The sequence below is a fragment of the Lepisosteus platostomus genome, chromosome 4, assembly GCF_059453375.1.
Source record: "Lepisosteus platostomus isolate fLepPlt1 chromosome 4, fLepPlt1.hap1, whole genome shotgun sequence".
NCBI lineage: Eukaryota > Metazoa > Chordata > Actinopteri > Semionotiformes > Lepisosteidae > Lepisosteus > Lepisosteus platostomus.
The window spans coordinates 28,540,745-28,565,100 of NC_142614.1; the positions used below are offsets into that span (position 1 = coordinate 28,540,745).

The 24,356-nt window shown below is 35.9% G+C and overlaps 1 protein-coding gene across 1 annotated transcript in view; it reads right to left on the reverse strand.

Moving 5' to 3' along the window:
• npr2 (natriuretic peptide receptor 2) overlaps window positions 1-24,356 on the reverse strand; it is a 99,253-nt gene that overhangs the window by 25,079 nt on the left and 49,818 nt on the right. Inside the window, exons 8-13 of the mRNA XM_088629343.1 lie at window positions 21,728-21,848; window positions 13,960-14,034; window positions 12,088-12,165; window positions 9,716-9,820; window positions 8,439-8,510; window positions 4,680-4,839 (exon numbers count right to left, since the gene is read on the reverse strand). Coding sequence (XP_088485469.1) covers window positions 4,680-4,839; window positions 8,439-8,510; window positions 9,716-9,820; window positions 12,088-12,165; window positions 13,960-14,034; window positions 21,728-21,848 — 611 coding nt within the window. The remainder of the gene's footprint in view (window positions 1-4,679; window positions 4,840-8,438; window positions 8,511-9,715; window positions 9,821-12,087; window positions 12,166-13,959; window positions 14,035-21,727; window positions 21,849-24,356) is intronic.

Here is a 24,356-nt window from a genome sequence, read left to right on the forward strand (position 1 = left end):
AAGGGTGCCTGGCTAAACAGGATCAGATGGCACAACAGGATAAAGTAACAGAAAACAATGGGAAACATAAAGAATCAATGGGAGAATATACTTGCTTCATTTTAATAGGTAAAGCCCAAAAACCTATTTTGCTCTTGAGAATTCTCATGCCACAAAATATGATATGAATCTCTTAAAGCAAGAGACTCTGACTAGAATGAGTGTTTAAAGTCATGTAAGGGCACAACATTTTCAAGCCTGGTGATACTGTATTAGTCTGAGGTGCCAGTCTGCAGTCTGCAGATATCTCATGTTATTAATATAGCCAGGAAATGGTTTCAGCATGAGGTTACTTAAGCAATGAAAGTTGTGAAGTTGATGGTTATATACATGTACCTCAGGAACCTACCCCCTGATTTCAGACATACTGCAGGGCAAAGTGCACCCTAAACACTAAATTAATTTATTACTATTGGAGAGACACATACTGTAGCTGCAAAGGAACTAGCCTGGGAAACAGATCTATTTGATTATAGAGGGGATAAGGTTAAAGTGACCTCTACACAAGTATGAAAATAATATTTACAGTTTCCAGAATGGTAAATGGGACAAGATAATTTAAATCAGAATCTGCTTATACAAAAGCTACTGTTTTGAAACTGGGAACTGTTTCTAAGGCTAGGAATCACTTTTGTCCATGGAGATATGAGGTACTATGCTTTTGCTACAGCGGTAGGTAAGTCCCTTTTCAGGCCATAAAGGCCCATGGGGAATGGGGGGGCAAGGGCCAACACTGGAGGAGTAGGTGACGTGGTCAGCGTCACACTGGCCTATTACCCCTGGTACTCATTTGGAAAGCAGGCTGAGTGGACCTGGGAGCTGTCTAGAAGGAATTAGAGCAAGCTACATCGCTAGACACCCTTGCCATCTGAGCTATCACAGCTCCTTTTGCTACGGTACCTGTGCATTAACCCTCGGACGTATTTTATACAAGTGTCTGTAGTATCTAAGCTGTCACATTCCATGGTCATCGACAGGGTTTTTCTGGACTCCTCAGAATTGCTAAAGAAGAAAGTTCCCACGGGGGAGGAAATAAATAGTTCAGTATCTTTTTTCTAAAGAACTGTTCTGACTACCTAGCAATAGGGAAAGGAAAACTAAAAGGCAACGAGGGAAAGAAAAGGTTGGAGGGAAACACTTAATTTCAAGTGTTTTTGAACCTTGAAAATTAAGAACCAAATGGAAAATAATAAGGGAACAGAGGGAAACACTACCCTAGTAGAGGAGAAAGAAACATCTACACAACCTCAGGATGAAAATTCTAAAAGTGACCTAAAAAAATGTGAATTGTGCCTCTCTGAGGGATTTTGGAGATAAAGGAAAATTAATTGATTAATGCCAGTTAAAGGGAAGTACTAAAGGGATCATGTGAGGTTGTAGAATGGGTGAGTCTGGTAAATTATAAAATACATTAACCTGATCAACAAAAGAAATATCAGATCATGGTAACATAGAAAGAATGGGAACAGGAGGCAAATATTAGCGACACAAAGCATGTTTTGTTTGTGTGCAGAACAAACAGTGGAAGGTCGCACCCAAATTTATGAAAGAACAAAAGAGGGATTAGTGGCTTGGGACTAGACAGAGGGAGCTACTGATAAGCAGGAAAGTGACAGTTTAGTCTCCTATCCAGTCAGACTCATGATATTGTGGCACCCTCTAGTAATTCATGAAAACTCTGCTAAATGCTCCTTGCATTTATACTACAATCCCTATACCAAAATGAAAACGCAATTACATGGAAATGGAGAAGATGAAAGATCTGAGAGTTCTAAAGGAAATTTATAGCCTCTGGTCCAATACTTTAGTGATGATACCACAGATTTTGTAATGACTCTAGGAAACTAAATGAAGTTTCTAAATTTAACTTACTCCCAATATCTCGAATAGATGTACTTATCAAATAGCGAAGGGGAACTAAATATCTACCTACACTCGACTTGACCAAGGAAGACTGGGAAGCCACCTTTAAAGGCGCTATATAAAATAAAGTTTATTATTATTATTATTATTATTATTATTATTATTATTATTATTATTATTATTATAATAAATTCCACTGACTGCATCATCAATCATCTTTCACAGGGCTCTGTCAGAATACAGTACTTCCTTTTGGTTTTCATTAAGCTCTAGATACAGTTTGAAGACTTATGGACAAGTTCCTTAGTTTACACCTCTCTCTTTATGCTTATCTAGATTAATTTATTAACTTTAAGGAAGATTTTGAGAGTAATTTGCACTGTCCGATGGTTCTGGACAGCATTGGGGAAGCAGGGCTACTGGTTAACCCCAAAAATAGTCACATGGCTTATCAACAGACAACATATCTGGATTAAAAGGTTGGTGGGGGCCAGGTTCAACCTCTTAAGGATAAAGTAGCCTCGTCCACAGACCAAAAAGAGTTGGCATTTTTAGTCCTTCTCGACTTTTTCAGTGCTTCATTCCCAGGGTTGGAAAGCTCACAGACCTTACCATACACTCTCCACTAAAACTACACTAGTGGACTCCTGAGGAGAAAAAATGCTTTTTTAGGATTTGACTAAGCTTCTGTGTGAAGATTCAATACTCAAAGAACAAGACTTCTTAATAAGGTTCCAACTATAAACAAACCAATCCAAGATATAGGCTGTGTTTCTCAGGTCTCAGGTTTTCACGAAGAAGAACACATCATACTGGTTTTGAGCCATAAACCACATATGCTGTGAATGAAAGGGGGTGTTTAGTAGTAAAATAGGCAGTAGGTCATATTAGTTACAGATCGTGCCACTCTGATCCGAATGAGGTTTAACAATGAAAAAAAAGGTTTGCGTGACACGTTGGATCCTAGCTCTTCAACTGTTCCATTTTACAATCCAAACACAGTGCAGGGTCTCATAGTAAGGCTCTGTTCAGGGCACGTTGTCTTGTGGAGGCTGTTGTCCTTTTCATAGGATTAAGCTAGGGATGGATCTGTAACATAAAAGCTTAATATAGGAATGTTAATATGGATTTAGGCTTCTGCAGCTGAGACAGGGTTGAGTCACCAGGGTGCAGTGTCACCCCATGCAGACATTAGCATTTCTTGCATTCCCAGGAGAAAATCAATGAATTGGTTGCACATGGATTCGCCAGTTATCTATAAAACCAGTGCCTGAAGCAGTCCGAGGTTGTCTCTTGCAAGACCCTCACAGTTGTTTAGGAACAGTGAGAAATAAAGAAGAAGCCTAGGAAAGGTTAAAGCTTTTAGGAAAAGCCTTTTTGTGACAACTTGCTCCAGTATAGCATTTAAGAGGTTACAACTGGTTATCATGGATACAAATGGTTATCATTGGTAACAGCCTCGGTCGCTTTCTGGGTAGGACTGCCGGTAAATAAGGAGACGGTTAATGAGTGTACCTGACCAACAAGAATCGACCAAATTTCTGAGCTGGGGTTATTGCCACTGCTCCAGAGAATATACTTTATATATTGAGTTCTATGTGCTAGACGCCCTGCCATGCTATCCTAAAAAGGAGTTCTTTCACATCTAGTGGCAGTGGTGAGATGGAGCTCATGTGTTTATTCGGGATTGGATGTGCTTACTGCTGGAGGCAGCGATAATGGCACTGATGCAGGCGGTTGCAGTGCAGTAGGAAACTAACAGGATCCAGCAGGAAAATAATAAGAACCAATAAGATGCTATAAAGGCTCAGGTGGAAGCTACTAGGTTCTTCCAGCAGAGGGTGGAATCTCAGTTACCTCAGATTTCGGGAGCAAGGATCTGGATTATAACAGAGGACAGACATCCTACCGCAAATGATTTCAGGAGATAACAGAAGTCTATTTAGTGGCATCTGAACAGATGGCAGAGAGACAAGTACAAATTAGTGTGAGAATGACTAGAATGATTGAATGCAGCTGATTATCATTAGATCCTTCTATAAAAATGTTCAACATTCAACGAAAGTTGTCTTTTTAAGATTAGGATAGACCATTCTCATGGTGATATTGTGATAAAGTCTAAAGGTTCGGTTTCATGGTGAGACATTAATAGTAAGAACAAATGCCTGCTGCTGTGTCAGGAATAGGGGCTAGTATTGCTTGTCTGAGAAGTAAAATACGATTAGCTGGAGTACTAGGAGTGAGTAAAACACTAATCCCACAATTTTCCATATCAAACAATGTCTGAGAAGTAAAACATGGTTAGCTGGTATGGAGGATCTGCTGCAAGGCATTAATAAGAAAATAAAAAGAAACAAGAAAATGAACCTCATTCATTTTACTTCCAGTTTTTCTAAAGAGGCACCATTCGTGAATTTTTTACTGTTATACTAATATCAGTTTATTTCCCTAATGAGAAAACAACACAAAGAGATTGGGATGCATCACAAAACTTTATAAGTTTCTGAATAAGTTTCTTTTTTTCTTTTTCTTTTACAGGGGTGAGAATGTTAATGTAACACAGAAAAATACAGAGAAAAAGAAGTGTTCATTTAAAAATTTAATACTGATAAAATAGATAAGGATCTTAAAGGACAAAGAGTTTTTTGATGTTGCAGAAAAAAGCAGAACATAAAAGCAGCAAACTGAGGTGTAAAAAGCAAACTCCATGGTGTGAACAATTACCTGTAAGTGCTCCATTGCAACACTTTGAATTCCTACCACTTCTCTTTACTTACTTGCATAGAGTGCATGTGAGTCATCATTATCACAGACTGATCTGAAACTTGCTAATCCGTAGTCTGTGATTTTCAATACAAAACGGCTGTCCACCACACAGTTGGATGACTTTAAATTTCCATGAGAACCAATGTGGCTGTTGTGCAAAAATGTCATCCCCTATTGAATGAAACAGAGAGTACAAACCATAAGAAACATTTTCTTGGTTAATGGATTTGTGTTTTGGATATCTCCAAACATATATGGCTTTATTTTCTTCTATGCTTCATAATTACTTTTCTATTTATATACGAAGTTATATCGTTTTCATCGGGAAATTGATTTTTTTTGTAGCAGATGCTTTGACATTTTCTTGAACAAAACACGGACAAATTTAAAGTGTGAAAGTCAGACATTTTCAGTGTTTGTGGCCTCCAGTAGAATCATCACAAGTTGTATATCTGCAGTATATGTTTTGCAGAAGGTTACAGATTCTGTCTTGTGAGATTATGTCCCATGTCTATTGTAGAGCCAGGACAAATATGTGCCTGTTCACTGGTCTCTGGGCTCTAGACGCTAATCAACATTATTACTAATGAGATGGTTTAATGCTTGTGCAACAGTCAAAGTTACTCAAATGTATCATAGTAAGTCAAATGTAATAATAATAATAATAATAATAATAATAATAATAATAATAATAATAATAATAATAATAATAATAATAATGTTTCTTTATTAGCCCTATACAATTTCTTGCATTAGGAATTCGTCTTTTCGCATACCCCAGCTTTTCTCCATGGAGACACAGACACACAGACAGGGAGAAGCTTGGGGTCAGAGCGCAGGGTCTGCCATTGTACGTATCAAAGTACTGTAGGTCTTCAACGATCAATTAATCAAAATGCTCAAACTAAAACTTCAATTTACCTAAATTAAATTATGTGTCTATAAACATGCAGGCATAAGAAGAGTGAGTTTCTTTTGATGCTCAGAATGTCATTAGATATCGACAATAAGAAATAAGAATTTCAGTTATATATTTTTTTCAAGATTAAATTTTAAAATGTCCATTGGTTTTGAGAATGCATGTAAACTATAATTTCTTCTGCAGTTCTAATCAACTTAAATAAATCTATCTTCACAACCTAAAATAAGAAGCCCTGTATTGCAAATTTAAATTTAACAAAATAGTAATCAGGTAACCATCTTGGTTAATGCAAGAAATCCTTTGCCACATATTGTGATTGCGTTGTTACTAGAATAATACCTGCCAAGGTTTGGCATTAACTGACCAAACATTTTTTTAAGAACAAAAGTTTAAAGTTGCCAGTATGGGGCAGTTTGATCAAGCAGGTTATTTTTTTGTTGCGAAAGTAAAAATTGTCAGTGTAAAAGCTGAGGTTCAAATGATGAAACTGCCTAGTGGTTTCCAAGACAACAGTCATTTGAAGTTTGAGACCATTTGAAGAGTACTCAATTTAAGCAGACAACCCATTTGATACTTCCTGTTCTGGAATAAATTTGTGCTCAGTTGGCCATCTGATTAATGCAGAAACCCTCTTTCTCTCCATGCTAACTGCATTTTCCTAACTGAACACTTTCTGAACAACTAACGTTAAAAGACAGGTTTTTCCCAGCAGACACATAAAAGTTGTACTGAAACCGGTGAGGCACTAATTTGAGGCTGGTGTGATGAAACCACCCAAATTTCAGGTCAATCAGTGCAGCAGTTCTCAAGACAAAAGTATTCTGAATTTTGCAAACAAAATGGGAGACATGTGGCCACTGTGTTTCATGCAAGAACCTCATTTCAATATACAGTTAGTTAACTGTATTGTCACTAGTTTGGAGTTAACTGGCCAAACAATTATTGAAAAGGAGTAGTTTATTAAAGAAGCCATGTTTTGCCAAGCAATCAATGGTCCAGTGTGGTAAGGAAAATTAACACAGCAACTTGTGAGGTGCAAGGCAGAAGTAGTTCTGGTTTGTCTTTCACCACATTATAGAAAAGATATTGGTGCTCTGGAATCAGTCCATTGAAGAGTAACCAGATACATCTGTAAGGGAAAAAACGCAACAAAGCAATTCACTGGTACTGCAAAGATGTGGCTAAAGATTTTGTGGCCCGATGAGACACAATTGCAACTTTTTGGTTTAAATGTAAAGCATTACATCTGGTGCAAACCCAATGCAGTGCATCATTCAATCAACACCATTTCTACTGCCAAGCATGGTGGTGGAAACATTAAGATATGGGGCTGCTTCTCATTAGCAGAGACTGGTAAGCTTGTCAGGATTGATGGGAAAATAAAAAGGATAAAGGCAATGTTCTACACTGACAGGCTAAAGGAACTTAACTTTTCTTAGTCTTGAAAAGAGAAGACTATGAAGCAGACGTGATACAGTTATTTACTGCACTGACAAAGCCAACCCAGTATATTTCATCCGACTAAACAATGAATACATACCATGGCAAGTACCACCATTAATACAGTATAGGCACTGTATAAACAACATGCAAAAAGAAAAGGAGATCAGGCAGCTATTTATGCAGGAATCCAGTTTTCACATATATGCATCCTATTGTATCTAGAATTATACCTAAAAAGCTTAGCATTAAATTAAAAAAAATATTTTTTGAGCAGGAGCAGATTCACATTGCCATTCTGAAAATTACGATATTTACAGCATCTTCAATGTCCTCAATGGCTAGGATTTAGAACACAGTTTCAAAATTTGAAAGGAAAAAAGTTAAAAAAAACACAAACAATGTTGGCTTCCATTCTTTGAAAGTCTAATAATGTACAGAAACCTGGCCTAACAAAAGTATTCTTAACAGATGTCACAACTGTATTAAAACCCAAGCACAAGACACAATACACAATAAAGTGCACACAATAAAATGCTAATATCTGGGAAGTTAACCTTAGGATTCCTGTTCTTAAAGTGTTTATTTAATATGGTGGAGTTGTGTATATCTGCTTACATTTCTTCAAACCTAAAAAGGTAATATTCCTCCCTACAACATTACCCATAACTCAATGGATTTATCATGGATAATTATAGGTATATTTTCAAATTTAAGTTGGACAGGTGCAATAGATATGCATGTGCATTCTTCTACAGAATTTCAGCACATTGTTATAGTGAATCTATATTAAACTCAATGAAGCATCATGATTTGAATCAATCATCAGCAAATTGAAGAATCCTTTATGTAACATAAATAAATGTCATGTAAGTGCAATTATAGAAAATAAAAATTGATGGAAAACCATTACAAATCTTGTTAAAATGGCTGTTTTGCATTGAATAATTTCACACAATCCACGATGCTCGTAACTTCTGTTCTCTAATGAATTTCCCCAATGATCCCAGTTCAATATAAACAGCAGGAATCACTTTAAAAGCAATGTCTTTTAAAAATGCATGACATTTCTTATCACCTGCTTACAGGGTAAAAAAAGATTTGAGGACAACTATAGAAACAGATATTAAAAAAGTGATTGAATGATGCTCTGAGTGATAAGCAAAAAAGGGTTAATCTCTTACTTACAATCACATAAGAGGAGTCAGAAATTATTGTACTTATAGATAATCAAGTTCTAGAGATTATTAAGCATCATGCTTTATCAGTAGCTGAAGGGTGACAGTACAGAATCTGAGAGTGCTTTATCAAAATCAAGATAAGGAACATATGTATCAAGGAATGTGACTGTACATGTCATGCTTACACTTGCATCAGCAACTACCAGCAACCTTACCATTCCTCTTACCTTTACTATATCATTAATGAGTGAGTAGCGAAACATCCAGTCCAAGTTAATGCTTTCATTTTCCAGTATATCCTGAAAAAAGCAATAATGAAAACAATTACTGACAGAAATGACTTGCACTAATTATCAGTAGGTAGAAGAACATTAATTAACAAAATCTAAAGTAAAGCAAACTAAATATCCTAAAAGAGCAGTACCCAGAAATATTTTAGAATGACAACTTAAATGTTTCAAATGAAAGATTTTAGATTTGCAACACCTAAAATTCTAAATCCATGTGTTATATCATAATGCTGAATGACTTTTTAATGGCATCCTTGATGTGTTATAAACATGGGAATTATTAGTGGAATGTTTTGACTGTTACACATTTTTACTAGTGAGTTTGTAGAGAGCAAGAACGGTTGAGATCTAATTCCCTGCTTCATTTTTCCTGACACACTCCTGCAGAATGAATTACACGCCAGAAAACAGTTTCCTATGAGTGTAGTCAGCAGAAATGATGAAAGAAAATATTAGAAATATGGAGGGGAAATACCACTTCAAAAATATAATGATGCTGGTAAAACATTTTGAAAATATTACAGACGTGCTATTTCTGATATACACTAAGTTTAAATCCTACGTGTCGCAAGAGAACGCCTCACACATCTGGCAGTCTGTTATTAACATTTTGACTTATTCCATTAGAACATGTTTGTCTTGACTCCTGTTGAAAGATTCCATTTCAGTCTTGGTGGCTGCAAGACTTTGAGGGATTAAGTAAAGACTGTGGTGAAAAGGAGTGTCTGGGTCTTTTGGCCTCAATTGTACAGGCCATGTTTCTTGAATGGTTAAATAAAACATTTAGATTTCAAAATCTTCAAAACTGTTGTGCAAAGGTACACAATTATACTATAGAATAGATGGCTATAAATACTATAGATGCAAGAAGACTAGTGTCTTCAATGAAAATATAATTCGTTCTCTTATAAGTCTTGTACGCAACTGAAAATGTAAAAGTATACATTAACTGAAACATAAATTAACTGAAAGTAGAAGTAATCCTTGAATATAAGCTATTATGAACTACTGTCCCATCCTTGTTTATAATTAAATACTGTATATAATATACATTATATATGTGTGTATATATATAAATGCTGTCATCCATGACCTCAATAAACCGTTTCTCAGGAAAAAAAACACATGAAAAAGACATGATTTTATTAAGATGTGATAAATCAGAATACAAAGATTTCCACTCCTGTCATGTGTCCAATTTTCCAGCTACTCACCTGTAGACTACCTCTTGGGCAGTATTCAGTCACAATGCAAATATTTGGAGGATCAATGCAGGCACCAATGAATCTTGTTAAATGGTTGAACTGCACATCCCTCATCTGAAACATATTAAAATAAACAAAATGTTATCAAAACTTCTAAATAAAGTAAAACTTTGGAGTGGAAAGGGAAACTTAGGATGGGATTTTCCATGAGGCAAACTGTGGGCAAATTGCCCATACAATTTATTTTCTATGGAGTGGGCAGTTTGCCCACAGTTTACTCACAGTGGAAAATAAGGGGCTTGCCTTGTTTTCCGAGCATCTAGTAACTTTCAGTAAATGGAAAATTTCACAACCCAAAAGGTGTTTCGGATTTATATATTTCTTTTTTCATTTAGGACAGTCAATAATGATTTTGTGAAAATGTATTAAACATCTATACTCTAACCCAGTTTAAATCCTTGATAATGTGTAACACATACTCAGTTGTATTTCATGAACCATTTTCTAGATAATAAGAATAAATGAAACAAGAAAAGAAATACAAAGGTTGCACAGATACTAAACATTATCTGCACTGGTGTTCAGAGAAGTTTATTAGTAGTGGCAGCAGCTAATCTTTCCAATTCCAATGCAGATAAGACACAATATTCTTTGTACTCCAGCATTTTAAAAGGAAAGCTTTGAAACATTTTAAGTTTCTGCTTATGAATTACTTTTCAGTGGAAACTTCCAAACCTGAGAAGGAAAAAGAAGATAGGGAACAGAATCTATTTTTAGCAGCAAACTGCAGCGTGCCACTGTGGGGAAGTTTCACTGTAATGAGAATACCACAGAGAGTTGGACAGCCAGCATAAAAAAACTGATATAAGAACCTGACAATATCACTGCTATAACTGCTGCCACTATCCTTTTTTGTTACTGTATCGTTTCAGAGCATTCAAAAAGGGGCGGCGCAGTGGCTCTGCGCCTGTGGCTAGAAGGTTGCTGGTTCAAATCCCGCAGCCGGCAGAGGAATCTTACTCCATTGGGCTCCTGAGCAAGGCCCTTAACCCCAACTGCTCCAGGGATGTCTGTGTGTCTCATAGAGAGCAAGCTGGGGTATGCGAAAAGATAATTCCTAATGTATGAAATTGAAAAGGGTTAATTAAGTGATGTTATTAAAAGGCTCAGCAGCAAATGTCATGTGTTGTGAATAATTACTGACTTGGAAGTCAAAGTACAAGTGTTCCTGGGAAAAAGTAAGAAGGAGCTAGCTACTGTATAACATAAGTTACTAAACTGCAAATATCCCATCTGTAAAATATCAAAACAGTTCTTGTCATGGCTATAACAAGATGATTATTATATATTTTTACTCGATTTTTGTTTCATAAAAAAAAACTTGTTCACTGTTAATAGAAATAAATTCCCAACATGCAGGCAAAACCCTACTGTATCTCCTTTTTCTGCCTCCATTTTCTCAGAAATGCTTTTCTGTACAGTATTTGTTCAAATCCATTCCTGATTAGATGAAATGGTTAAAGTGCACGTACTAAAAACAACCAAATAATCACATATCATGGCAAATTAAAACTCACGTCATCCATGTGTAAATTCAACACATTCAAATTGTGAGCATTGTCATAAAAGCAGCTATTTTATTCTAATTTAGCTGAAAATAGAAATTTCTACTAGCCATCTGTATTATTTGTAGATACAACAATGCATATATCTTCCTAAACTTGTTACTACAGCAGAGCTGGAGTTAAGAACAAATCAGACCACAATTAAATATTAGTAATTGAAGATGAATTATGTTTTAGTGCGAAAAACAAATCTTATCAATGTACTGTAAGTTACATTCAGTGCGCATAGAAAAAGATGGATTTAATCTTGTTAAATTGTGGCTTTGGGGAGAGTTACCTGAAAATGTAAGTATTACATGTTTAAAAATAGTATTTTCAAGTCAGTACTGGCAGGATACATAGTTGATCATGTACTGTCTGTTGATTCTTCCTGTCCTGGTTGGCCTTTCATGAGATTTAACGTCCTGCACTGTAGTTAAACCCTTCAGGTTTGAATGGTGGCACCAAAAAATACGAATAAAACCTTAAACTATTGACCCTCAAATTTATGATTTGACTAACAGATTTGTGATAATTGGAGCTGGCTTAGAAGACAGACACAAATAATTGGAGCTGGGGTTTTATGTGAAGGTATGGGAGACAAAACAGGTTTATTGATTTAACATGTCTATTGAAGGCCTCAGTATAGAAATAACTTACCTTGTGGGTGTTCTTGTAGTTTTGGCTGGTGCACAAATCTCTAGCACTTCTTAAGTTCATGCAAACACGCTTTCTTATCACACACAAGATCTGTTTTTCTGTTATAGTCAAACTTACATGCTTCAGTTCAAACAGCACTTGTCTGGTCAGCTCTATCCTCTTCTTGTTTACATGCTTAATTGCCACTAGATTGCCCTGGATTCAAAGAAGAGATATGTCAATGAACCAAACAGTACTAAATAGACTATACTATTTTAAGTGACACACTCACATGAACACACAGGAGGGAAATGCTTAATTCTTAATGTTATGTTCTATTTTTGTTTATATTCTTCTTGTGATTTAATGGACTTTTTTGTATTGGTATGTCCCCGAAGAACAACTTGTTCTACCAATTCTCATCCCTCTCTATATATTTTTTTGTATTTTCAAGAAAAGAAATAACTTGGATTTGTCAAGATTCCTTGTTCAAGGTTCCTTATGCCATGCTTTATCTGGCATGAACACATTTTCATCACACAATATTAGCATGAAAATATAAATTCACTTATTGGGAACCTTAACCAATTGGCACAGATTTCTTAGACATGCAAGGTAATAAGATTCAAAAACTGCTTTGCCAAGACTTTAGTTTCATTTGGTGAGTAGCAGCTGGGGTGCACTCTGGAGGACAACAATTGAAGGAAAAAATGAAAACCACATTAAGTATAAAATAATATAAGACACTCCATTCCCTAAAATATTTTTTAAAAATGTATTTAATAAGACTGTTGTTGTGTTTGCTACTTTATAGAACCTTCCTGCATTCTTTCATCACATGGAGTTTTTCCTCAGTCCATTAATGTGCCAGCAATTAATAGTCCATCAATTGTCGCCAGCAGCAATATCACTCTGCAACTCACAACTGGAAACTTTCTGAAGCTAAGCAGGTGTGAGCCTGGTCAGTACCTGGATGGGAGACCTCCTGGGAAAAACTAAGGTTGCTACCTGGAAGAGGTGTTAGTGGGGCTAGCAGGGAGCGCTCACCCTGCAGTCCATGTGGGTCCTAATGCCCCAGTATTGTGACGGGGACACTATACTATAATCTGGCGCCGTCCTTTGGCTGAGATGTAAAACCGAGGTCCTGACTCTCTGTGGCCATTAAAAATCCCAGGATGTTTCTTGAAAAGAGTAGGGGTGTCACGCTGGTGTCCTGGCCAAATTTCTCATTGGCCCTTACCAATCATGGCCTCCTAATAATCCCCATCTATGAATTGGCTTCATTACTCTGCTCTCCTCCCCACTGATAGCTGATGTGTGGTGAGCGTTCTGGCGTCGCATCATCGAGGTGGATGCTGCACATTGGTGGTGGTGGAGGGGAGTCCCCGTTACCTGTAAAGTGCTTTGAGTGGAGTGTCCAGAAAAGTGCTATATAAGTGTAAGCAATTATTATTATTATTAATGCAGAGTTATATGGCTGAATAGTTCATAATCCTGCTAAAGAAAAAACAAACTTTAGTCTTGAGAAGACTACACTACTGTATATACCATTAGTAGACTGTCCATTTCCCATTATATCAAAACCTTGACATGATTTTTAGTTAGTTGATATGGATGAAACGCTCAAATGGTAAATATAGTTATATTTTTGCCTAAAGATGGAGATGTGATTCTTCTCTCTGTTGTATATCTTTTGTACCAAAAGTTATTTACACATCAATAACAGAATCTTGGTTTTGGCACTTTCATTTTTAGCATTTCTACTTGCTTCATGTACTACAGAATTATAGGCAGCAACATTTATATATCTGAACATTCCATTTGGGGAAACATAATTTTCTTCTGCATATCATCTTCTGTGTATTATCCACCTTCTATAATGTAGAAAGATGCATAAATCACATATCAGGAAACTTTCATACAAATGTTCTAATCCTATTTTCAACACTGAGTGTATGTGGAGGAAGATAGGCATATACTGTATGGTTGATAACTCAAAATTAATCTTACCTTGAAATAGCCAGTTTTTGCAAATAGCTGGTATTTTCCATGTGCTGTTATAAGTGACCCATAACTGGAGCCTCTCTAAAGCAAATAAAGAGCAGCAATTAAAATAATTGAAATACACACATAATTATAGTTAGATATGAGGAATAAAACAGAATAAATAATTAAAATAAAAGTTGGATTAGATATTTTCTCTTTAAAATGTAATTTCTGTATAAAAGTCTGAAAAGGCAGCTGAATCATTTCTAGCCAAATACTGTAAATGTATGTATGCTCAGGTAAAATACATTTTAAGGTCACAGAACTATGTTAGAGAGACATCATTTGATTAAACTTAGAAATCTGAAAAAGATCCTTACCAAGAATTTGTCACGAACACCAAATATTTCAATTTAGTCACAACAAAACCCAAAAGGCTGATTCATACAAGTAAGGAAAATATTTCTACAACTTCCAAATGCAATTACAGTTTTGGGCTCAATTATAAATTATATAATTACATATCAAGTAATCTGAGACCAAATTAATAAATTATTATAACTCAGGAACAATTTAAATAAAACTGTTTAGTTTTAAAACAGGTTCGATAAATTAATATATGTATTTACAGTACAATACAAAAAAATACAAACGTACTACCTTAAATAGTGAAAAATATTTGGAAAGAAAAGGGTTGGGAGGGAATCTGTTGATCAGCATATTCTTGGAATAAAATAAAGTTGACAACAAGAAGGCCATTCGTGTAATCTCTTTCATTTGATTTTAGTGACTAATTGATATAAGGATCTCTTGAAGGATTCTTGAAAGAAGCAACATGTATCAGCTTCGATTAACTGGCCAGGTTATGTGCTTGAGACTCCATTTTTGAGGTAAATTCTGAAGATAATGTCATTAATACAGATTCCTCTGGTAATCTTATTATATCAGTGCTATCTGTACTCTATTTTTTAATCCAATAATTTATCCAATCGCCAGTACTCAAACCATATATGTGCATGTTCATGAGTGTCTGCTGCTGATAATTTGAAAAATATTTTCATAAGCAACTTTCTCAGTAGTTGAATTTACCATATGCTCTTTGCATCTCTCATTGTTGTTGCCGGTTAATATAACTAGTTAAGAAAGAAAATCCTATTTGCAAACTTCCTTTAGTTTAGTTCTAAGATTGGTTACATAACCTTACATGCAATAAAAATAAGACTTATTGGTCTATAATTATTTAGCTTGGTTATGTCACTCTTTTTATGGATGGGTGGAGCAATTTACCTTCCAATGGGTATTACAACCCTGTCTTGAGAGACTGCTGGAACAGTTTTGTTAATGTCCAATTAAAATACTATATTACGTCTGTCCTCAGCCTTTTTTTAATTTTGTCTGTTCCTCTCTTTGGAAACGGCTGGGTGAAATATCCAGGAAATAAATCAATCATCTTTTTATTTTTATTTCTGAGACACTTATTCTTTACTATTATTTTCCTGTTCAATACTGTTGCGTGTTGGAGGTTGTCAAGTATTTAAATACACCTCACAGAACTTCTTCTCCTCATGACAATCCCTAGACAGCAGTAGAATTCTGAATTGTATAGATTTCAAGGGGGTGAAGTCACTTCCGTAACAGGTTTAGTGCATTAAGCCCTCTTACCCTTACTTATTCCATTTACAGTATGTTCTAATGATTCCAAATTTACATAAGATTGCATTAGATTTTCTGAATTTGGTGGACTGTTGCACATTCTGTCATGCCCGGGCTGGGAATCCACAGCATTTCCACAAGCACTCCCATTCCACCCGAACCCATGAGAATGAAGTCGGGCCTCCTGTCCAGCACCATTCCAATGAGGATGCCAATCATCCAATTAACTGTTTCTATTCAAAATACTTAATAAGTGCCAAAATGCCACTGGGAGGGAGCTCTGACATGGAGTCTACCCGTAATAGTGCAGTGCCCAAGGCAGCTCCACAAAACGCAACTCAATCCTCAAACCTGTCTTTTTCTCTGGATAAACATCGTTCCAGTGCTTTCTTTGCTCAGGATTTCCCCAGTTCCTTCAATTTTCACTCCGATTGGCCATTACTCTGCTCAATCTTCATGCGGTATCAGCTGTCACGCTCTTTGCAGCCAGAGGGCACTCCTTCTCTGTCCTGTCTCTTTCATCTTTTCAGAATGCTGCATATCTTGAATATTTATTTTTAATACAACAGATACAGATTCAACATATTAACATTTTATTTCTGGAAATTCCATTTCCATTTGGTTATGGAATATCTCTGCAGATCCTTCTCCCAAGACAAACCATATCATTCTCATTTAAATTTAATCCACCATGTTAGTATCGGTAGTCTCTGCCATAGAAAAGTTTCCACTGTCTGTGAAGGCTGAAGCAGTCTTCAGCACATCATGTCCTCAGCCATGTGTTGCATTTATGGATTACTTTTTCCAGCTCTTAGCCTTCGCATACTTCAGGAAGCATTTCTGTCAAAACCACTGTTTTAGTACTAATGTTCAGCATTTTTCCATGGTCATTTAGTTTATTTTGCATGGAAAAGTCTTGTTTTATGCCAATGTAAACTGTCTCAACAAGAAACACAACAAGTTGGTCTTTGCATTTGTTAGGATCTTGTCTACTCTTTGGACGATGTTAACCACCCTAATCTCCAATGAAACAGGGAACTGATGCATATCTCACTTGCAGTGTTTCTGAGAATTCTGTTACCAACATTCACCACTTCTCTTTTTTGTGTTTTTGGTGCCATTCACATTGCTTGAAGTTGTGAAAGGTGTTTGAGGAGCTGTGAAGAACACACCTGCCTAGGGTTTTCAAAGTTCTATTTGTCTGCTCCCAGATCAATGCATCTGGGAGCAGACTTGTTATTGATGTAATATAACTTGGGGTTTTCAGGTTAGGCTTTTGTGTTTTATATCCTTACTCCTTCAGGGACCAGGTCCTCTCTGTCCGCTTCTCTGTGCCGTTGTTCTGACAATTTGGAGTGTATACCTCATTGATAGTGAGGTATGTAAGTTCCTCGAGCTCATTATACTTTCTCCGCTCTTTAAGCTCCTTCTCCAGTTCTGTACATTTTCATATTGGGATTTTTCTAGGATGCTCCCTTTATTAGCAAACTGCAAATCATAGGTTTAAAAACTATGGCCATGTTTAAACTGGGTCATACATAGGATGAAGAAGCTTTTACTTTAAAAAATGTAATATATTTGATCACACACTCACCATCCAGAGACGTCATATATTTTCCAGAGAGGGGAGACAGTCAAGCTGTCACCATATCTGCCTACAACTGAGTTCCACATGTGATACTAAATCCTCCAAATTGCTCACTAGTAATTGTCAAACTTTCTCGCTCATACACAAAACACCCTACAGCAGTAAAATGCAAACAATGCAACTTAAGTGTATTATGCTCTTCGAAAAGAGGTAATGGCCGACAACTGCTGTGTTATGTGGCAACTAGCCTCAAAGTTCCCCTCACCTCTCCTGTAGCTAATCTCCCTAATTGCTTAGCAAAAATACCTTGGCCAACTGCACAACAGTGACTGCCTGGCATCTGTGAGCTTTTGGTGTTTTGACTTGGAACCTACAGTGTGAAAAAATGCCAGGAGCTTTAAGAAGTGTAAATTTCACATTCCAGAGTATTCCACATTAGGGTAATGAAATAAAAAAGAGTGATTTTTAAATAAAACATGCATAGTAATAGACTAAATAATAATGTAAGAAAGTGTGAACTGACCCTTACAACTTTTTGTAACACGTTTTCCCATTTTCAGTTTCTTTCAGCTGTGGAGTCTTCACGTGTGAGCAACCTCCCAAAGCAAACTAACCTCTCCTTGTTCCTTTGTATTTTTTTGGGTGTGTGATCAAAAGTAATCAATTGAATGTACAACTCAGTACTAATATTGTATGTTTTTTTGTTTTTAAAATTAAATATTCTCTCTCTCCCTCCATGTTAGAAATATGGGGCTTTGTAATTATGTATTATGTATGTTTCACTGCATATGTATGAAATATTCTCGAGGCCCAACAACTCAATGTAAACTGCTGTATATCTGATATTAGCTATTAAGGCAGTAAATCTATGGTATTTACAAATACAAAATAAATCTCCTCAGTTAGGTTCCTGGCCATTAAAGTCTTTGGTTCCTAAAAATAGTTATTGTACTACAATAAACAATTTTAACTAATCTTAAAATAAAATTGTTAAAATGTCACTGGAACATTACCACAGTATGACATTACTGAATAAAAGAGAAAAAAAGACCTGAACAATGCAAAGGCTTTTGAATAGATTGTATGTTGTTTCCTATTCTCATTGTCTCTTAAACCTACATTTTCAAGCATTTAGTATTTTTAAGTTTTCATTTGTAAATGACATTCTAAAATATACACAAATACTTTTGGTTGTCTGGGTGTTATAAATGACATATTTAGTAGAAAAAAAGTTACATCCCACTGCTTTTCCTTTATTGTTAATATTTATAGTATTTTGAATTCTGGAGTCAAAAGCAATGGGGTTTCTAAAGATGAGTAAAACATCTTTTCATTCCACTAAGGAACTTTTCACTAACTGAAAAGTTGTCTCAACATTTCGAAAACTGGAGGATACACTATGATAATGTGACCGCTTGGCTATGAAGAGGTTATTAACATGTGAAAAGACTGGATGCCTAAAATACTCACAAAGTACTCACAGCAGAGAGATAATTATGTGGAATCAAAAAAATCATACATAGTTTATGTACATTGAGTAATGTTTTTACACTGCAACTGAAAAAGTAAAAGTGCATCACAACAGCCAGAAATTTTATTTTCAAAGCTCTTTGTCAGACCATTCTGAGATTGATGGAATAGATTATAAGGGCAGTTCCTTGAGTGTTCATTAGAACCCAGAAGAAGTGCATGCTGTACTGGTGATGAAGACAAAGCAATTATTCAGGTAGTACTTTAATAAACAATTTCCTCAATTTTTTCTCAGTGTAAAATACATGATTTGCTTTTAATTTTTAAGTATTTTTTCTTTTGCAAAGTCATATAAAAGTTATGGTTCCCACAACACAGTTGTGTCACCTAACACTGTTCTTAAATTAAGGTAATATACTTCAAATGCATCCCTTTTTAAGCCAGTATTAAATGGGTACTGTATTCATTTTGTTCATGAGGATTATATTTAATTATTTTTGGAAGAAGGCAGAAGAACATTAACTTTCAAGTAAATATGAAGTTTATATTTTCATTAACATTGGTTATTTAAATTTTAATAAGCATTTTCTCTCTGCAAAGATTTTTTTTCTAATCAGTTTATCATCATTAATGTTTAAGAAAAATTATGAATTTTTTTTTTTTGTTGTTTTGGGTTTATACTGACAGGTACAAATCATGTGTACCAATGCTCAGTAAAGATCCCAGACATATCTAACACTGTATGATTGTGGTATTTTAAACAGTCAGATAAATTCTGTTATTTTCAAAGTCACCAGGCACTTTATTAACCTATAAGTGATACTTCCTCCTAACGGTGATTTCAGACAAAACCATTTACCATTATTCTGTAGCATACTACATGTGCTCTTTTTTAAATAATGATTTGTAAATGTTTGTCGCATTTCTTCTAGTTGAAAGTCAAACAGATGACCAAAATTGATCTGATGGAGCTCAAAGACCATGCTGCTTAACTTACCAACTGCTAGCAAGACTCATTCTACCAAATCTCATCACTCTCTCAATTCCTTTTTATTGTTTCCACTGAGGAAGTCCACTGGTAGAACATTGATACTGCTTTCAAATAATTCAATACATTTAAGGAAATGAACAGAATCATTTCTTTTTTAATTCATTCTGCACGTATATGAAACAAAAATGTGATTCTGACTTGTTATATGCTTCAGCATGTTAACTTTCAATTAGCAATAGTCACGAACAGGCGATTATACGAACAAGTTCAATAAAATGCCTGGATTCTGTTCTTTTTATAGATCTGCATTCATTTTGTGAACAATCTTTTCAACCCCTTTAGAACTGCCTAGATCTTGAAAGGAATCTTTAACAAAAATCTTTACACATTCCCCAAACTATTTAGTCTTGTCAAACATAAAATGTCAAGATTATACAAGCTTGAAAGCTCTGAAAAAGATTTATAATGCAAGCTCTGTTTTCTAAGGGCCATTAATCTCCCAAGACAGAACAGAATCAAACAGGAATTTATAACTAGGATATTATTTTCATAATCAATGCATATCTACATATCTGTAACATATACAGCATTTTAAGCTATTCCAACATATATACATTGTAGAGTATACAATATGCCAATATTATATAAATAAATATAAAATAGTTTTATGTAGTTTAAATTTTAAACATTTGTTATTTGAAATGTTTCATCAGGTCTTACACCAGCTAGAGCACAAGCAATGTCTAAAATATAAGTAATAAAATGCCCATTGTCAGGGAATACATGACAGTGATTAATTGTCAGTAGCTTGAAATGTGTGTAAAAAAATAAGAGACAAAACTAATATTTACAATTATAAGAATATACAATTAGAGCCCATCACATTATATACAACCCTCACTATTAGATTCGTAACACTGAGTATCCAAATGCACTAGAATCGGATATAAATCTTTATACAGTAAATGAAAGTAAAACAACTAATGCTCCACAGCTGGGACTGCCCTCTGAAGTAATACTAAAAACGAAACAACCTTTGTCTCTAACAGACTACATCCAAATAAACAAGTGACAGCCTTTTCCTGGTGATTTAAAAAAGAAAAATTAAATATTCCCTAATCTCAGAAATCCTACTCATTCCATAAATTTGGTCTGAATCCCTTTGTTTCCCAATATCAGACTGCCTTGGTTCTTCAAATAGGAATCCAGGGGTGGAGATAGATTGTTAAAATGGCCAAGACACATAAATAATATTGTGCTGAAACTGGCCAGATACACATCAGAATTAGCTTTTTATTACATTTAGTGCATGTAGCCTAGAAAAATGAATGATGTTGTAAATTTACAGTATTGTATACATTTATACAACATTTATATAACAAAAATATTTTTAAAATACTTCAAGTGTACTTTTTATTTTAGTTTTGATTTTTGTCAATTTAAAATGCATTAAGGCTAAATCTTCAAATAAAGTTTTCCATATTTGAAATTTTATAATTAACAGTAATTTTCTGAAATGTGATTAGTATAAAAATATCAATCACTCAAATCTATAATGATACAAGCAGATTTCACAGCAGCATATGACACTAAGACAAAGGAATAGGAGATTTTTCAACTTCCTACAGTAAATATTTGGTTCCACAGAACACACCTCTGTTAGAAATGCTCTACATACAGTAAAGTGATGAAGACACAATCCTAAAAACATGTAAGCACCTTCCAAATCCTTGTTTATACACAAAAGACAAATAGAGATTTAAAGATGAGGCTTAATGTTTAAATATAAATTTGTAACTTGTGAGCAAAATCACAATGAATCCAATACAGGTACCTTGGGCTCTGTAGTTCATCATTCCACATTTTATTCATCAACTGCCTTCCCAGAAGTGATCAACATTGCATAACATTATAGTGGCTCATATCTCATATCATATAAAAAATGTTAATTTAAAAAAAAATGTTTAATCTATTTCAATAAAAAATATTTCATTATAATTCCTCTATTCCTGTTTCTAGTAGCTAAAGCATCAGGAAGAAACGTAGTGAGGAGACAAACTGCACAAGTATCTAAGTGCAGTAAAACCCACCTGTGATAACGTGAGACGGCTGCCTGCACTCTTGTGGTATTTGTGTGGACTTTCAAACTGAAGATCTTCCCACCGAATTCTCCATAACATGCTTGCCAGTTCTTTCTCCAACTTTAGTTTCCTGTAACAATAAAAATGAGACTGGTACTTGACATGTTACAAAACAAAGAAGGCTATATATATATACAATGGAGGAAAGGAAGTCCTATATAATAACTTTTTACGTTATGCAGCTTGTGCAGCTTGAATTGTTCAAGTACAGCTAAGCATTTCCCAAAACAGAAAAAAAACAGAAAATAAATAAGATTTTGGCAGGAAACTACTAAATAAAAAAGCTTTGCTATTATGTCTGGAGCCTGTATTTTTATCCATGTTTTTTATGATGGTACAAAATTAAAGGTGGTTACTTTCCAAACACTTGTTTGGAAAAAGTGTGTAAAAAGTGTGCCCTAGCCAGTGTAGTTGCAGCTGATGTTAATGTTAATGTTAATTTGATAAGATCTGTCTATAGGAAAGTAGGAAAACCAAATCATATCACCTTCTTATTTATGTCTTAATGACTACCGACCAGTGGCACTAACACCTGTCATCATGAAGTGCTTCGAGAGGCTGGTCATGAAGCACATTAAGGACACCATCCCAAACACAGTGGACCCGTACCAGTTTGCCTACCGGTCCAACAGATCCACAGATGACGCAATTTCCATTGCCACACACACGGGCCTATCCCATCTGGACAAAAAGAACACATACAAAAGACTACTATTCATCAACTTCAGCTCAGCTTTTAACACTATCATCCCAGAGAAACTAGTCAAGAAACTCAGTGCACTGGGTCTCAACACCACCCTCTGCAACTGGATTCGGGACTTTCTGACAGGCAGACCTCAGGCTGTCAGGCTTGGAAACCACACCTCCAGCACACTAACTCTGAACACTGGGGTCCCCCAGGGGTGTGTGCTTAGTCCATTGCTCTACTCCCTCTATACCCATGACTGTAAGGCCAAACACAACACCAACTCCATCATCAAGTTTGCCGATGACACCACAGTTGTAGGTCTGATCACAGACAATACAGACAATGATGAGAGGGCCTACAGGGAGGAGGTCAATCTCCTGACAACATGGTGTGATGACAACAACCTCACCCTCAACGTCAGCAAAACCAAGGAGCTGATCGTTGATTTCAGGAAACTGCAAACTGGACATGCCCCTATCCACATCAACGGGACTGAAGTGGAAAGGGTCAGTAACTTTAAATTCCTTGGTGTCCATATCACCGAGGACCTCACATGGTCTCTCAACACCACCTGTCTGATAAAGAAAGCGCAACAGCGCCTGTACTTCCTAAGACGGTTGAAGAAAGCCAAGATATCTCCCCAGATCCTCACTACCTTTTACGAATGCACTACAGAAAGCACACTGACAGGCTGCATCACAGTGTGGTATGGCAACTGCAGTGCTGCTGACCGCAAAGCCCTACAGTGGGTGGTGAAAACTACCCAGTCCATCACTGGGGTTACCCTCCCATCTATCCAGGACATTTATGACAGACGGTGCTTGAGGAAAGCTCTAAGCATAATCAAAGACCCCACACACCCCAGCTACAGACTTTATGATCTGCTACCATCTGGAAAACGGTACCGGAGCATTCGGGCCCGGACTACCGGATTCAGAGACAGTTTTTACCCTCGCACTATCAAACTGTTAAATTCCCAGCCTCTCTCGCTCTCACTCTCACCTCACCTCTCACCTATGACCTGAACCTCACAGTGCCTTCTTCCTTTCTTTCTTTCTTTCTTACCAAAAACCCAAACACACATTGAAAAGCTACCTCTACCATACATGTCAAAAGCTCACTCCCCATAATTTCTATCCCTTTATTTTATTCTGTTGATGCATATTTTTGCACATAACCTGTTACCTTTTTGTTGTTTTGCACATTGCCTGTTGTTGTTTTTTTTTGCACATCGTCTGTTGTTGTTTTTTTTGGACACTGCCTGTTGTCTCTGTCTTTCTTTTGCTACACAATTGTATTGTTGTTGTTGTTTTTTTTTCTCTTTGTACTACTTATGTACGAGAGCTAGTTAAATAGCATTTCGTTATACCATATACCATGTATATGAGTGTAATGACAATAAACTTGAACTTGAATTTGAACTTCTGTAACGTGATCATTACACATCTGACAAAGCAGTTTAATCCATCCATTTTCTAATTTTTCAATCCAATTGATAGGCTCTGGCTCCCCTGTGAATACAACACAGTATGTTCACCCACAGAAGAGGGTGAAGAAAATGAGGTGCTGCTCCTACACCCAGAAAGGGGGTGTTATTGAAGTGCACAGAAGGGGGAACACCAATTAAACTACAGAGAAACAGATGGTGGCTGCCAGCATTACAAGACCTGTAAATATGATGAGTACATTACCCAGTTGGGAATAGGTCAGCCAGTTTATCCCACCTATCCTTCCCTGTCCTTCATAAGGTGAAGGGTAGGTGATGGTACACATGAGGATGGAAGATTTAATGGAATGATTTAAACTACATTCCTCAGAAAGCTGCCACCTTCAGTAACCAGAACAGCTGGTGAAAACAATCAGCCAGGTGATTTAAAAAGTCTGCAGTCT